This window comes from Vulpes lagopus, chromosome 2 (assembly GCF_018345385.1).
Source record: "Vulpes lagopus strain Blue_001 chromosome 2, ASM1834538v1, whole genome shotgun sequence".
Lineage (NCBI taxonomy): Eukaryota > Metazoa > Chordata > Mammalia > Carnivora > Canidae > Vulpes > Vulpes lagopus.
Window position 1 is genome coordinate 41497634 of NC_054825.1, and position 13779 is coordinate 41511412.

The 13779-nt window shown below is 36.6% G+C and overlaps 1 protein-coding gene across 4 annotated transcripts in view; it reads left to right on the forward strand.

The window, feature by feature from the left end:
• UBE2Q2 (ubiquitin conjugating enzyme E2 Q2) overlaps positions 1–13779 on the forward strand; it is a 59745-nt gene that overhangs the window by 25057 nt on the left and 20909 nt on the right. For all 4 annotated transcript variants that reach the window (XM_041745641.1, XM_041745640.1, XM_041745642.1 and 1 more), the window contains 5 exons: positions 1642–1782; positions 5057–5141; positions 6648–6708; positions 7458–7548; positions 12667–12725. In XM_041745641.1, the coding sequence (XP_041601575.1) occupies positions 1642–1782; positions 5057–5141; positions 6648–6708; positions 7458–7548; positions 12667–12725 (437 nt within the window). The remainder of the gene's footprint in view (positions 1–1641; positions 1783–5056; positions 5142–6647; positions 6709–7457; positions 7549–12666; positions 12726–13779) is intronic.

The following is a 13779-nucleotide window of genomic DNA, read 5'->3' on the forward strand; positions in this document are numbered from 1 at the left end:
CCTCTGCCTGTGTCTATGCCTCTCTCTCTCTCTCTCTCTCTCTCTCTGTGTGTGTGTGTGTGTGTGTGTGTGTGTGTCTCGTGAATAAATAAAATCTTTAAAAAAAAAAGTAATAGAAAAAGGTTAGAATTTTAAAAGTTCTGCATATCTTTCTTTAAGAGTAGATGATACAAGAAGGGAGGAAGGAGACTGATGTAGTGATTAAAGATGTTAGCCAAGGGCTATTATTCAAATTCCTCTTCTGACTTTTCTCCTAATTATAAGAATCAGGAGGTGCTCAGTACAGAAAACTGAGAAAAGGAAGAGCACTAAATGTCTCTAGCGTTTAATTGTTATTATTTCAGTATATGTCCTTCTAGTCTCTTTTCTGTGCTTATTTTAGTGTGATTGAGATTATATTCAGTTTTGTATTCTTTTTCATTGCATTATTTTTTCCATTTAATATATTTTATTTAACCTAATATATTCAAATTATTATCATTTCAACGTGTAATTGATATAAAACAAAGAAACGAGCTCTTTATATCTTTTCTCACTAAGTCTACCAAATTGAGTATGGACTGTGCACTTACAACACATCGGAGTTCAGACGCGCCGCATCCCAAGTGTTCAGCAACTGCAAGAGGCGAGGGTCTGCCCCGTTGGATAGCACAGCTCTAACTAGTACAGGCCCTGTGGTCGCCCAGGGGTGCCCAGTCCCCCAGCTCACCCCAGGGCTGTGTGGAATCCTCCCCTGATGGGTTCTCAGGTGTGAGTTGGGGCAGCTGCTCTGCCTCACGCCTAGGCAGCAGTCAGAAGCAGCAGGTGGGAGCCAGCTGAGCACAGAACCTGGTGCCCACAGTGGCCAGCTCATCCACTCACCTTGCCACCACCCCCACAGAAGGGATGGGCATCCTGCTACCCTCACCACTCTTTTATTTCATTGTTGATACAGAAGAAACAATTATCCTTATGTTGGCATTTTAATGGTCTTCTAATATTCCATGGAATTGAGTTACCTGCTCTGGATTTTTTGTTTTAAGATTTTTATTTATTTGAGAGAGAAAGAGTGACTACAAGTGCAAGTGGGAGGAAGAGGCAGATGGGGAAGGGAGAGGCAAAGAATCTCCCCACTGAGTGGAGAGCCTGTCCCTGGGCTCCTATCTCACGACCCTGAAATCATGACCTGAGCTGAAACCAAGAGTTGGATGCTTAGCCAACTGAGCCACCCAAGTGCCTCCCTGCTCTGACTTTTTTGCACATGCAGTTTGGGGGACGGGGGAGGTTTAGCTATAAAGTTTAAATAGGCATCTTTATGCTTGAGTCTCTGTTCACATTTTAAATTAGTTCCTTACAATAGATTTCTAGAAGTCGAGTTACTGGAACAAGATATAAATAAGCTCCGTGATACCTAATGCTTAAACGATTTCAAAGTTCCTCTCAATAGATTTTTTTTTTGGTAACAATTATAGCTTAACAAATCTATTAAATATGCTTTACTCAGATTCTAGCTCTTAAACAAAATGTGAGGTACAGAAGGAGGGAACCTGAGCTGAATGTGAATGCTTTTTTCTCTTTCCCATTCTCTTTTCTGTTTCCTATTAAATCAAGAATAATTGAACTTTTGGCATAAGCTTCAACAAACTAATAGCTTTCTTGTAGGACATAGAAGACTTGGATCACTATGAGATGAAGGAAGAAGAGCCTATTACTGGAAAAAAGTCAGAGGATGAAGGAATTGAAAAGGAAAACTTGGCAATACTAGAGAAAATTAGGAAGACTCAAAGGCAAGACCATCTCAATGTAAGTATGTGCAAATATCTAGAACCTGGACTTTGGGGATTGAGTAATTATAGGTAATAATTAATATAAAACTGGGCAGTTCATTAGGATAGCAGTCTAAGCTGCCCTCTCCACTTTCTCCTCTGTTGTACACTCAGCCATGTTTCGTCTACCTGCTGGGTTTTTGTTGTTGTTGTTGAAGTTTCTCATCTGTTGGTAGCTTTCTTCCATGTTCCTGTGCTTTTTACGTGCTGGAATTAACCTGCTACTCATTGTTATGGCTCCTTTCCAGCCTATTTTATGCTTACCCTTCTGTGAGATCTGTGTATTTAAATTCAGTGTCTTCTACAAAGTACAGTTTAAACTCTTCCCCACCAAGCTGCCCTCTGATCTCTTGTGCTCTAATGAAGCCAGGAGTATTTTTTTCTTTGACTTAACATCTCTTTTATGTGAAGTGGAATGGGCGTGAAATGAACAGTGAGTCTTGTAATAGACACAACTCAGTTTCCTCAAGTCTAAGATATGGATAATACATACTTTTTGGTTGATTGCTGAGAAGAATAAATGAGAACGATGCATATAAAATGTAGGGAAACGTGTACAAGTCTGGCTGTTTGCCTCAACACTTCCGACTTACTTAACTGCCTTCCATTAGAGCTGTTTATCCAACCCATGACATCTGAGGACCTTTGCTTTAGACACAGGTTCTCAGAAGCCAGGATTCAGTTACTATGTAGGGAGATGCCAGATGTTGTAAGGAGATAGATTAGTCTCCTTCTGTCTTACTGTATTAATTTAATCGGCAAATCTTTTTTTCTCTTTTTTAGAGAGTAATTTAGCTCTACTTATCTTGATTACCTAAAAATTGTAGCATTTAAATTAATGATTTACTTTCTGTCGTGATTGCTTTCAGTTTGTATATTATAGTCAAAATGACTATGAATTATTGAATATTTTTGCAGGAGAGACACTAAGCTAGGTACTCTACCTTCCGATTTAACCTTTGTAGCCACTTTATAAAATATTGTTCTTATTTATAGGTGTGAAACTAGGATTTAAACCAGTTAAGTAATGTATTCAAGGTCACAAAGGTAGGAAGTAAAAGCTTTGTGAATCTGCCACCCATCACCCAAAGTGTAGTGCAGACAGTAACATTTTAAATATTACATGATCAGATCTTTTTTTAATTAAGGAATTCTAAATGTTTTTGTTTTATGAGAAATAGTTGCATTCATATTTATTTTTTTATTAATATTTTATTTATTCATGAGAGAAAGAGAGAGAGAGAGAGAGAGAGAGAGAGACAGGCAGAGGGAGAAGCAGGCTCCATGCAGGGAGCCTGACGTGGGACTCGATCCCGGGTCTCCAGGATCACGCCCTGGGCTGAAGGTGGCGCTAAACCACTGAGCCATCAGGCTGCCCGTTGCATTCATATTTAGTCTTAGAATAAGATACTGGTACATTTTCATTTTTAAAGAAATCCCAACATGGAAAAGAACTGAAACTAGTTGCATGCAAGTGCAACTTGCATTATTTTTCTCAGTTTTTTTTTAAAGATATATTTTTATTTATTTATGATAGACATAGGGGGAGAGAGAGGCAGAGACACAGGCAGAGGGAGAAGCAGGCCCCATGCCAGGACAGGACTTGATCCTGGAACTCCAGGATGGCGCCCTGGGCCAAAGGCAGGCGCAAAACCGCTGAGCCACCCAGGGATCCCCTTTTTCTCAGTTTCTTAATATGTAAAGTAGGCATTCATTATTGCATTCTTGCCTGTAGTTTAACTAATGAAACTGTTTTAGTTGATAGTGAAAAATGGTAAGGATTTTCTAGTATTTTCAAAATTGATGGTGACACTACATAACTATAAGAATAGCCCCCCCCAAAAAAAAAATTGGGGCAGCCCGGGTGGCTCAGAGGTTTAACGCCAACTTCAGCCCAGTGCGTGATCCTGGAGCCCCGGGATTGAGTCCCACATCTGGCTCCCTGCATGGAGCCTGCTTCTCTCTCTCTCTCTCTCATGAATAAATAAGTAAAATCTTTAAAAAATTTTATTTTTTATTTTATTTTATTTTATTTTTTTTTTTTAAATTTTAAAAAAGAATGGCTCAAATCAGGAACAGTGAGAACACCAAAGACAGGTGAGATGTGAAGCAAAATAGGCACTCTCACTCATTGCTGATGGGAATGCAAAATGGTACCGCCACTTTGAAGAAGTCTGGCAGATTCTTACAAAACTGAACATAGTTTTTACCATGTATTCCAGCAGTTGCCCTCTTTGGTATTTACCAAAATGAGTTGGAAGACTTCTATCCAGACAAAAACCTGCATACAGATGCTTATAGCAACTTTATTCATAATTGGGAAGACTTGAAAGGAACCAGAGTATCCATCAGTAGGTGAATGGATAAACTGTAGTCTTTTCCAACAATATAGAATGTTACTCCCTGCTAAAATAAGAAATGAGCTGTCAGACCATGAAAAGACGTGGAGGCACTTTACATCGGTATTACTAATTGAAAGAAACCAATCTGAAGAAAAGGCTACAGTTCAACTGTATGTTTCCAACAAAATGACATTCTGGAAAAGGCAAAACCCTGGAGACAACAAAAAGATCAGTGCTTGCCAGACTTGGGGTGGAGGGATAAACAGAGCACAGAGGATGTTTAGGGCAATGAAAATACTCTGTATGCTACTATAATGGTGCATATGTGTCGTTATGCATTTTCCAAACCCATAGAGTGTGCAGCACCAAAGGTGAGCCTTAAGGTAAATAATGGATTTTGCTAGTAATGATGTGTCAGTGTAGACTCTTCAGTTTACAAAATGTGCCTTCTGGTGAGGGATATTGATAATGAGGGGGGCTGTGTGTGGTGGGAGCAGTTATAGGGGAAGTCTCCGTACTTTGTCTCAATTTTTCTGTGAACCTAAAAATGCTCTAAAAAAAATAAATCGTAAAGAGAAAAAAAATTTTTAAAAATCAGTGGAGTTTGAAATAGGTTAATACTAAGTTCTAGGCTATTGCAGGAGCCCTGGTGATCTAGACTTGTGGTTAGACATTTTTTGTTTTGTTTTTCAGATGTTAACAAAGAGCAAATGAGTCAGACTTGTCCCCCATTTTATATTCCTATTGAAACTTCATAATCATCAATTAAACTTCTTTTATTTTTTTAAATGTCTAATTGTGATCTGTTTTTATAATCTCATTGTAAACCTTCATTTCATATTTCTATACCTGAAATCTTCAGTTATTTGACTCCATAGATCGTGGTAAACAGCAGTTTTTGTGTTGCAGGGTGCAGTGTCTGGGTCTGTGCAAGCTTCAGATAGACTTATGAAAGAGCTCAGGGACATATACCGATCACAGAGTTATAAAGCAGGTAAGGACTTCTGGATCTCTGCTCTCCTTAATGCCTTTTTTAATTTTCAGAGAGAGTAATACTTCAGTTCTTATAACTAGATAGAAACAGAAATGGTTATTAACTTTATTTTAGGAATGTAAAATGTAGATTTAATCAAGTTAGCGAAAGATGTGGAAGGTAAAGTAGGATGAGTTTACTTGGTCTTTGAATTTTTGAAAATGGTTATAACTTTTTTGTCTTCTTGCTGATGGGGATTAACTCATGATTTTTAGCTTCTGGGAAAGATATAAGTGATATCTGCTTTAGAAGGTAATTAAGATACATATATTATTGTATGAACAAAGAACTGTTGCTGAGTTGATTTTTCCCTTTCTAAAAAAAAAATCAACTTTTATTGTGTATTTATGATATAACTTTAAAAATAGGTGGGTTAAGTTCATTTCATAGTTTGTTCTTTCTTACCCATTGTGACTTAAATATTGTGGAACCTCTAATTGAAGTAAAGTTCCCTTTTATTGTCACAGAGATTCTAACTGTATTGAATAAGGGAAAGAGTTGAACTTTAATATGTTTGAAGGTAGCTTTGTTATCCATTCAATAATTCTCAGAGTCATCAAATCTAAATCATTAGAGCTCACTAAAAATAAAAAACAAGTAAAAAAAATTCTGCTTTAGGGTGTTAAGGTAAACCATCCTTGTGTCTGAGTTATTAGAAGTTTTGGCATCCTGTTTTTCTTGTAAGAAATCTAAAAGTTTATCTGTAGAAATCCAATCAAATACAGTTAAGTACTTACCTATGGGTTTACTTTTAAATGTTAAATAATTACTTGTTTGTATAGCATTGTAGTAAAACATTAAAAATTAATAATCAGATACTATATGGAATTGGTTAAATTGTGGTATATCCATGAAATAAATGTCCATAGAGTTATTTTAAAAATTTACAATAGACTCCTTATATACTAAGTTGAAAAGATGCACTGGAAAGTTGAAGAAAGATTATAAAACTACATAGAGGGATTCCATTTTTATAGAAATACTTGCATGTATATAGAAGAGTCTTAAAGTACATTTGATTTTTGCATAATTTTTTTCTTCCCACTCACAATTAGTGGTTAACAGTTTCTCAACTCCTTAAAGAAGCCTTTTCATTGATGGCTTTAATTATCTGTTAAGAGCCTAAGCTACTCAGGTCCAATAGCAAAATATTTGCAATATAGCTTAGTTCTGTGTTTTAACAGCAAAATATCTAGATTTTATGGTTATCTAATGTGTTCATTTACACTGAAGTAATAATTAAAAAGATCAAATAAAGAGTAACCTAGGGGGCACCTAGGTAGCTCAGTTGGTTAAACATTTGATACCTGATTTGTGCTCAGGTCTTGATCTTAGGGTCACAGGATTGAGCCCCACATCAGGCTCCAGGCCAGTTTGGGATTCTCTCTCCCTCTGTCCCTCCCCGCACCTATCTCCCTTTAAAAAAAAAAAAAAAAAAAGCAACATACATGTTCTGTATCTTTACAGGGATTTATTCAGTGGAACTCATAAATGACAGTTTATATGACTGGCATGTTAAACTACAGAAGTAAGTGACTCTTCTCTTGCTAACCCAGTCTTCGTAAAGATGGACTATCACAGTGGAAATCTTTTTCCCCCTGATTTGATGCCTCTATGATATGGTTTCTACTTAGAACTGTGTTTCTATAGAAATACTTCTCAGGTTGTTAAAATCAACTGTATCTTAGGCTAAAGTAAGTAAAGTCAGCAAGAGGAAGGAGAAAGAGGAGGACCAGCTGTGGGATAAAAGGTTTTATGGAGTTAGTGAGATAATTGGGAACTGTAGAAACAAGTGTGTTTAATAACCTAATTGATCATGATAATCAGTTTACTTTTGGAATAAAGAATTTGAATACAACCTGCATATGTAGAACAGTTGTAGACAGATTTTTAGATTTTTGTTAATGATTTCCTTTTTCTGGTCTTGTCCGTGATAAATTTCTCTCCTTGAACCCCTTGGGTTATAATACAGTTTTAGAAGAGCAAAATAATTTTTTGAGTTCTGGAGAAAATTTATGTACTATGATTTTCCTTTAGAATGACTGCTAACTTTGAATCCCCTCATGGGCATGGATTTAAAAATACAGTGATCTTCTTGGACATTTAATCCCAAGGAGTCAGAGGCTATTGTGATTTATTTTTCCAGGGACCATATAGAGCAGTTTTATGTTTGAAACTTACCCAGGGGCTCTGTGTTAGCTCTTGAACTGGTTCATTTTTGTGGTTAGTAAGAAACCTCTCTTGGTTTTTCATTTGAATTGCTTTTGTGATTCCTAGGGTTGATCCTGACAGTCCTTTGCACAGTGATCTTCAGATCTTAAAAGAAAAAGAAGGCATAGAATATATTTTGCTTAACTTCTCTTTTAAGGTAAGAAAATGTTAAGGAGACTCCATGTGCTTCTAATGGGAATGTATAATTTTAGAATTGCTTTGGAAAACAATTTCATATTACTTGGTAAAGTAGAAGGTATTCATTCCCTGTGGTTCAGGAATTCTCCTCAGAGTATATACTGTGCTGGAAATTAGCACTTGGGTACCCCAGGAGACCCATACAACACTATTCAGAGCAGTGTTGTTTATAATAATTCCAAACAGAAAATAACCCAAGTGTGTCTGTTCCAGTAGAATGGAAAACTGTGATATTCATATAAAAGGGAATAGAGCTATATGCAGAAAGGTGCATGAATCTTAAACACAGTGGTGAGCAAAAGAAACCAGATCCCAAAGCATGTTTTGTACAATTTCATGTATATAGAGCTCAAAAATAGGTAAAACTAAATTATATTGTTCAGGGCATGCATTCTCAATAGAGACAATATCCCCACCATTGGGGTGAAAACTGGCCTGTGGAGTGAAAAAAATCTTAGATATTATAATAGTTGGTGGCCTTATAAGGGGACACAATACAATACAATAAACAGTTAACACAGTATATCTGTGTTGGGGGATAGAATAAAATTTTTTTCTAAAAAGCCTTAGTGGAGCAAAAATGAAAAGTCTGAGAAACACAGATTTATGGATTCAAACTTGGGTAGTTACTTTCAAGGAAAGCAAAGATGTGATTACCTTACAGTTGAGGATAGGGAGTACTCTGAGGTGAGAGGGAGGGAGTTGTGAGCTGAAAGGAATATCTGGGGATTTCTTGGATACTGGCTCTGGCCTGTTTTCACTAGGGTGCTGATTACATGGATGCATATTTGATAATATATAACGGTGTACCTTTATAGGTTATGTACTTTTGAATTTATAGGTTATATTTATTGTTTAATGTTAATAAAGGTTGAAAAATAGCAATGAAATTTAGATAAAATGTAGTGATTTAATACGAAATATGGATAAATGTAGTCTATTTTAAATCTTTGTTTCAAAAAAAATTAGGAACTGATTCTAAGGAGTTATATATGTGAATTCTATGGAGCTTCTTTTTCCGGTGTTCTTTTAGATTGGGAAGAAAACATTTATGTAACAATTGTCTTAGATGTATATTTTTTCCATTTCAGTTAGGTAGACTTCAGTGCATTAGGGGCTGTGGAAGGCTTGAGGATATGAGGCATCTACATATAATCCACGTTCTTCAAGAGCCTGTATTCTTTCTAGGGGAGAAATCTGTGATGAAGGTCGTAGTGCTTTGGAGACCATGATGAAGAACCTGGGATCTTAGCCTTTACAGTAAAGACTTACTAGAGGTTTTTAGGTAGGGGCATGATTGATCTGTTAGGCTTTTTATTATTACTTTTTAAAACAATTATTATGTCTTCAGTATCCGAATAGGGTTTGGATAAGATAGAGTATATTTCTGGGAGACTAGTTGGGGCTTTGATTTTAATCTGGGCAAGAAGGAATGAAGGATGATGGTGGTAGGAATAGATGAGAATAGACGGGTATGAGGGTTTTTTTTTTTAAAAAACATTTTTTAAAAAGATTTACTTATTCATTAGAGAGAGAGAGAGGCAGAGACAGGCAGAGGGAGAAGCAGACTCCACACAGGGAGCCTTGATGTGGGACTTGATCCCGGGACTCCAGGATCAAGCCCTGGGCCAAAGGCAGGCGCTAAACCACTGAGCCACCCAGGGATCCCCAGTATGAAGGGTTTTGAAGGAAGAAAGCAAAGACATGAAAGGGTACTTTATACTTGCAAAAAAACTAATTTTCTGGAAGCATCTTTTGCATGTATATATTTTTGTCTGGGGATATATCTTCATTTATGATTCAACTTTCTTCAATTTACCCAGATGTCAAATGTCTGTATTTTCCCTCAATTTTGTTATTATAGAAACTCTTGTGGTTGTCAGTTGGGTTGTCTTCCCAGAGAGTGAGTCTGGTATATATTTACTGAAGTTGCTAATGACTGCATTTTTATTGATTCATATGTTGAAAAAATAAACCAGGACAGTAGCTTTTTAGAAAGTGTGTGTGTGTGTATGTGTGTGTGTGTGTGTGTATGTATGTGTATTTGTGCAGAATATTCTAACGTGAACAGTCTATTAAATCATATTCCCACATGTCCAATACCAAGGTTAAGAAATAGAACCTTACACCTGAGGGATCCCTGGGTGGCTCAGCAGTTGAGCATCTTCCTTCAGCCCAGGTCATGATCCCTAGGTCCTGGGATCGAGTCCCACATCGGGCTCTCTGCATGGAGCCTGCCTCTCCCTCTGCCTGTGTCTCTGCCTCTATCTGTCTCTCTGTCTCTCATGAAAAAACAAATAAAATCTTTTTTTTTAAAGAACCTTATACCTGAAACTGATATAAATTGTGTTATAAAAAAAATTGTCTTTCTGTTTTTCATCAGGACCTTTGAAAGCCCCCTGTATGTTCCTGCCCTCTCACTTCTTTCTCAAGAGATCTCTTTAAGGGAATATGAAATGTTGACCAGGCAACTGAAAGACTTGTGGCTGCACTTAATGTTTTCATGGTATTTTCATAATCTAGATAGAACTTCAGGGAGGGGACGATCTGGAAGGTAAATAGCTGAAATTCTGTATTTGTCTTTCTGGACCATGACTCCCTGCCAGTTTGCTAGGGCTGGAGTATTTGTTAAAAGGACTAGGAATAATATGATTGCTCTGAACTAAGTGACCGTGGCAAACTGAACTACTGAGTTATTAAGTATCAGGATTCACAGATTTTGGAGGATAGTAGGTATGACTCAGAAAGAAGGATTTACAGGAAGGAGCGTCAACAGTATTTGTGGCCTCAGATGTCCATGGTGACAACTTGAAAGTCATAAGTAATAAGAGAATGGAGCTTGAGATAAAATATAACACAAGTTTGGGGATTGTGGACCTACTAGATTCGTCTGCAGCTTGGCTAATGTGTTATGCTGTGTTTTTTAAGGAGGTGGTGGTCTGGTTTTTCAAGCCGTATGTGAACTACTGAGCTGAATTCTGAGGTGGTATTTTGGGAAGGGGTTATCCAGACAAATATGTGTTCATTTAGAGAATAGGGGCAAGGATTTGAAAGATATTTCCATGTCCTAAGATAGGTGGTTAAACTGTAGGTTTGGAGAGAAGAACATAGGGATCATGAGAGCTTGTCTTCAACTATTTAAAGGAATAGTTATGTGGAAGCTTTTGTCTCGGTTTTTGATTAACGCAAAGCATGACATTAAAAACTAGTAAGTCAGACTTTAAAGAGATGCTTTTCAACTGAGTATAGGGAAGTGATAACTATGTAGAGCCATCTGGTGCCAATCTTTCAAGAATAGAATGTTCCTCATCATTAAAAGTATCTTGAAAGCCCAAGGTGTTGAACTGGAAACCTCATGATCCTTCTGAACCTAAAGATCCTCAGTTTCGGAGTTAGTATGCCAAGATAACTCAAATTTCTATGTTCACAGTCATCCCCATCCTCCCCCCATAACCCTTTAAGGAACTCTTATTTCTGTAAAATATTGATTACTGAGTTCCCGGGTGTAGTTTATGGAACAGAGTCCCTCGGTCTTGATGTGGAGGAGTTACTCTGAAGAATTACTTAAAATGAAGGTAGTTCTCTCAGCCATATAGTCAATTAAAAACAGTTTATCATTTGGGATCAATATGTAAAGATTTAAAAAATAGGAGATTAAATGACATTGCACTTTATTTACCAAGCTTTGCATCTGTGTCTTTCATTACATCTGCTAAGTAGCTCACCTTTTATCTACAATTTATTTGGAAGTAGATTGTAATAATTGTCATTAAGTTGGCATCTTGTGTGGGTAGGTTCTCCCTTGCAGTAGAAATCTATTTGTCAAAATACTCATAGCACTTAAATCTTGTGAAGTCTTTCTGTTTTGGAAAATTCTCAGACATTCTCTCCAAATACTGCATCAGTCCCATTCTCTCCTCTCCTTCTAGGACTCTACATAAAATAAGCCCATTCAATACATTCACCTGTGTCTAGTTATTTTCTATATTTTCTACCTTTTTCTCTCTCTCGGCTTCATATTGTATGTTTTCTGGCCTGTGTACTGAATTTCTCTTTCACTGAATCTCTACTTGTGGCTAAATTCATCTGTTAAGTTTCAGAATTTCTATGTAATTCATTTTTGTTATTTTAGTCCTTTGCCAAGGTTTTCGATCTTCTTTGCTCGTACATATTCAACATAGTTATTTTAAAAGCTATGTCTGATGGTTCTATTTATATTTAATCTTGCTCTCTTACAGGTTTTGTGTAATTTGCTTCTCACTTCCTGGACATGCTTGTCTTTAAGTCTTGTGTAACGGGCTATTTTTAGTAATAGACATTACAAGTGAAAAATTAGCTAATTTGAAGCCTTGGATGGTATTCTTCTCCAGAAAGGGTTTACATTTGCCCCAGTTGGGCACTAGCAACCAAGGATCACTGAATCGGGTCAGGGATTAGGTGATGTAAAGCTGGACTTTGGTGCTTGTCAGGGCAGTTTATCACTTGTCCTTCAGGATCCTGACCTTAAGGTGTGGGAGACTTTTCTAGGCCTCTCCTTGGCCAACCCCCGCTCCAATATCTACCTCCCCAACCTTGTGAGTGTGAGTCTGAGTTATACTGATCTTCTTGACCGCTTGTCTTCCTCTTCTATAATTGAAAGAAAACCCAAAGTGGGAGTGGGGTGGAGGGAAGAAAAGACCCTCTCTCTAGGGCTCCCTTTTTCTTTCGGATCTTGGCTCTGTAATTGTCATATTTTGTCCACCTCTTCTAGTTCTCGACTGGAGGATTCAACTAAGTTACCTAGTCTATCATGATTGGAAGGGTTCCTTTATATAGTTCTATTGCAAGTGGAGCCCCTTCATATTTTTCATGACTATCGAAAACACTGTTCTGTTTTGATAAAATCACTGACCTTGACTTCATCTTTATTTGCTTTGATTTCTACTTCATCTCATTTTTGATACGATTTTTACTTTTATGACCCTCATCATCAGATAATAAATGCACACATTCTTTATAGACTGTTTAAAAATCTTTGAAATAATACAGTGTTCAGGATTTTCTTAAAATGACTTAAACTTGCGTATTTGCTTTTTAGGATAACTTTCCATTTGATCCTCCATTTGTTCGAGTGGTGTTACCTGTTCTCTCAGGAGGGTAAGTTTCAGTAACTATTCTCTTTGATAGTGCGCATCAGAATCATTTGGAGGGCTAGCTAAATGCTAGGAGGCCTAGAATGCTGGCCTTACCCCAAGGCTTCTAATTCACTAGGTCTGGGATGTGGGCAAAGGCTGAGAATTTGCATTCTACATTTCTAAGATGGTCTCAGGTGAAGCTGATGTTGCTAGTTTGGGAACCATCGTTTGAGAACCATTGGTTATGAACTATTATGTTATCAGTAAGAGTTTATTATGTCTCCTGTTTGTATATATTTTACCATTAAAAAAAAACAAATGTTTTTAAAATATAAATTGTGATTGAGGATTTAGAGAAAGATTTGAGAATGATTCTCACAAGCCTAATACCTGGAATAATCACAGAAAATCTCATGGCCCTGTGGACCTGGCCATCTAATTCCTTGCAAAGGTGGTGGTTTCAGTTTGGTAGAATAAAATTGTCTTGCATTTTTATTGAAGCTTGTATTGCTTTTTTGTTATTAAAAGTCTTATGAAAGATGGTGAAAAGATCAGAATTGGTACCTAGGTTAGTTATGAAATGTTCTGCAGGTCCTTAAATTAGGAGCAATTAAACTAATTAGAGAATTGTGAAATTGTAAATTGACCAATTCAACCTTGTGAGGTAATCCATATTATGGTGTAAGATCTAAAAATCTTCAGTCCAAAATAAATAAATAAATAAATAAATAAATCTTTAGTCCTTACTTTGATCATTGCTATTGTTGACATAGTAATAATTTCATTTAGATAAAAAATATGGATGGCTATAAATGATTAAGGAAGAGATTTCAAAATATTTTTGTCAATTCAGGATAAATATATAAACATATTCTTATCAGATCATTTTGAAATCTGATCTAACTTTGAATAGCATAAATTTTTCATATTTTGTCATGAGAAATCCTAAGAAATTTAAGTATTTCTGATCTTCAGTTTACCATCTAGTTGTGGAGACAAAGACATGAAGTTGAATAATACCAATTTCAGTTTAAAAATCTGTTACATAGTTTCTCTTCATTGCTGTCTTTTTCTTT